Below are 2,209 nucleotides of genomic sequence, written 5' to 3' on the forward strand. Positions count from 1 at the left end.
GAAATCATCTTCTTCTGTTGATACGCCTGTAACTCACGGTGGTGGTGGCGCGGGTTCTACAGGTGGCCTTTCATCCACTTCGCAGGGTAATTCCCAAGAAGGAGTTTCTCCAGAAGAAGGACCAAAGTCTCAACACTCTTCATCGCTTGAAGAAAAGGCGGCAGTGGTAACCCCCGCTGTAGTGAAACCAACAAAAAATTCTGCCCCAGCAGGGGGTGAAAGAGTTGAAAACGACGCCCAGTCGCGTGCGGATGATCAACCCCGTTCAGACGAATCAACCAAAGGAAAAGGGAATTTGGAACCCGCCGAAGCAAGAACATTACCAGGGAACACAATTCAGACACTGCAGGGCGGTGAGAGGGCCGTACCTGACGCATCTAAAGCAACAAAGTCGGAGCCCAAAACTCAACAACAAACAGAACCACCAGTGGATAAGAATGACAGTCACAACACGCATGCATCCGCAAAGTTACCTGACGTGCCAAAAGGAAACAATGCGAAGGAAGGAAACAACGAGGAACCTGCACATACACCAGTTACACCGCAGAGTACATCAACTGGCATCCAACAACTGGCAGCTGTGTCACCTTCAACTGGAACTCCTAAACCTAACGAGGAAAAATCCACAGTGACGAAGGAAACTGAGGATCCTCAAAAATCAGATACTGCAGACACAGAAAAACGCCAAAATGGCGATAATGAAAAGATCGACGACAGCGACAGCAGTACAGTCAAAATGAGTGAGGCAGCACCACAAAAAGCAGAAACAATCACCGCTGCTCAAACAAATAACACGACGAGGCCTGGCGACAGTGACGGCAGCACCGCGGTCTCCCACACCACCTCCCCTCTTTTGCTTCTTCTTCTTGTTGTTGCGTGTGCGGCTGCTGCTGCGGTGGTGGCCGCGTGAGAGTGAGGGAGAGAGAGCCGTGCACCGCCCACACACACTCTCGTCCTTCACTCACTCTCTGTGTGTGTCCCCTTGCATGGACTCTCGCCCTCACCTCATCCCACGAAGCACACACATAATGTGCCCATTGTATATATTGCATGCACACCCATGCAGGCCCGTTGGTGCTCTCTTTTGCACGACACGCACCGCTGCCGTCCTGCCTGGCTGCATGGGCGGAGCACCGTAACTGTTTCTGTTTTTTTTTTTATTGCATTGAGTGGGCGACCTCTCTCTCTCTCCCTGTGTGTGTGTTTTGCTTTACGGGAGCAATGAGAGTGTGTGCGCTGGTCGTCCCACGCTTCGGCTTTTTGTTTTGTTTTTCATTGTTTTGTGGTTGAGTGCACCCATTTTGTTGCCTGCGTGCGTGTGTGTGATGATATGAGTAATTTGCGTGTGTTCTATTTGCCTCTCTCTGCCGTTGCTTTCTTTGGACTCTCTTGTGGCGCACAGCTGCTCTGCAATTATGGGCGCTGACAAACGCACAAGCACATGCACACACACACTCTGTGTCGGACACGCTGTGGAGGGGTGTGATCGTTGAGGACGCACGGACGCACAGGATTGTGGCTGCGGTGGCTTTTGCGAGGAGGGAGGACGGGAGACCGCGATTTGTCTTGTCGACGTGTTGCGGGCGTGAAGGTGGCGGCATGCAGGCAGGTGGGTGGTGTGGGCGTTGAGGGTGCCTGGGACGAGTGCGGATTGCTTCCCTTCCGGCAGCTGCACGTGCCGAAGCTTCTCCCATGCTGTGGATCCGTCGACGGGGGATCCTCCGGCTGTGCGGGGTGGTGTGTGCCGGTGGCGGAGCGGGAGCGCTGGAGGAGACAGCAGCAAAAGGACTGGCGGCAGCGCATGGGCGCAGCGAAGGGTGGCTGTGCCCTTTTGCATCACGTTGGTTTATTTGTGTTTGGGTGTTGCTTGGTGTGTGCCGACGCGTGACGAACGCCTCAACCGCTGTGGCTCCTGCTGCTGGTGGTGGTAACAGTTGCTGTGTTCCCGGTGCACTGTTCTTCCTCCTTGTTCCGTGTGTCTGTGTGCGTGAGTTGTTGTTGTTGTTATTATTGACTGCGGCGAGGATGATGGCGCCACTCACTGTGGATGGGTGGCGGTGCTTATTCTTTCACCCTTTTATTGGCAGTTTTTTTCTTTACTTCTGTCACTCTCTTACGAAGAAAGCAAACAAGCACTAATCGCTACTGTGAAATTCGAAGGTTCTTAAAGGACCAACAGCACACACACCGCCCACACAAACATATTTAT

General features: G+C 53.1%; 1 protein-coding gene across 1 annotated transcript, besides 4 other annotated features; it reads left to right on the forward strand.

The window, feature by feature from the left end:
- Positions 1-910, forward strand: Tc00.1047053453767.50 (mucin-associated surface protein (MASP), putative; the record flags this gene model as incomplete). The annotated part of the gene is made up of 1 exon (XM_800322.1): positions 1-910. A coding segment is annotated over one exon (910 nt), but the record flags the coding sequence as incomplete, so codon positions are not given.
- Positions 1-1,444: a sequence feature (heterozygous, non-Esmeraldo-like haplotype).
- Positions 1,445-1,868: a sequence feature (areas merged during assembly that could not be assigned to a particular haplotype. This can correspond to areas where the two haplotypes were merged or to regions with more than two copies in the genome that were merged during assembly.).
- Positions 1,869-2,079: a sequence feature (heterozygous, non-Esmeraldo-like haplotype).
- Positions 2,080-2,209: part of a sequence feature (areas not merged during assembly with more than two copies in the genome that could not be assigned to a particular haplotype) that runs on past the window's edge.

Source organism: Trypanosoma cruzi, genomic scaffold (genome assembly GCF_000209065.1).
Source record: "Trypanosoma cruzi strain CL Brener 1047053516555 genomic scaffold, whole genome shotgun sequence".
Classification (NCBI taxonomy): Eukaryota; Euglenozoa; class Kinetoplastea; order Trypanosomatida; family Trypanosomatidae; genus Trypanosoma; species Trypanosoma cruzi.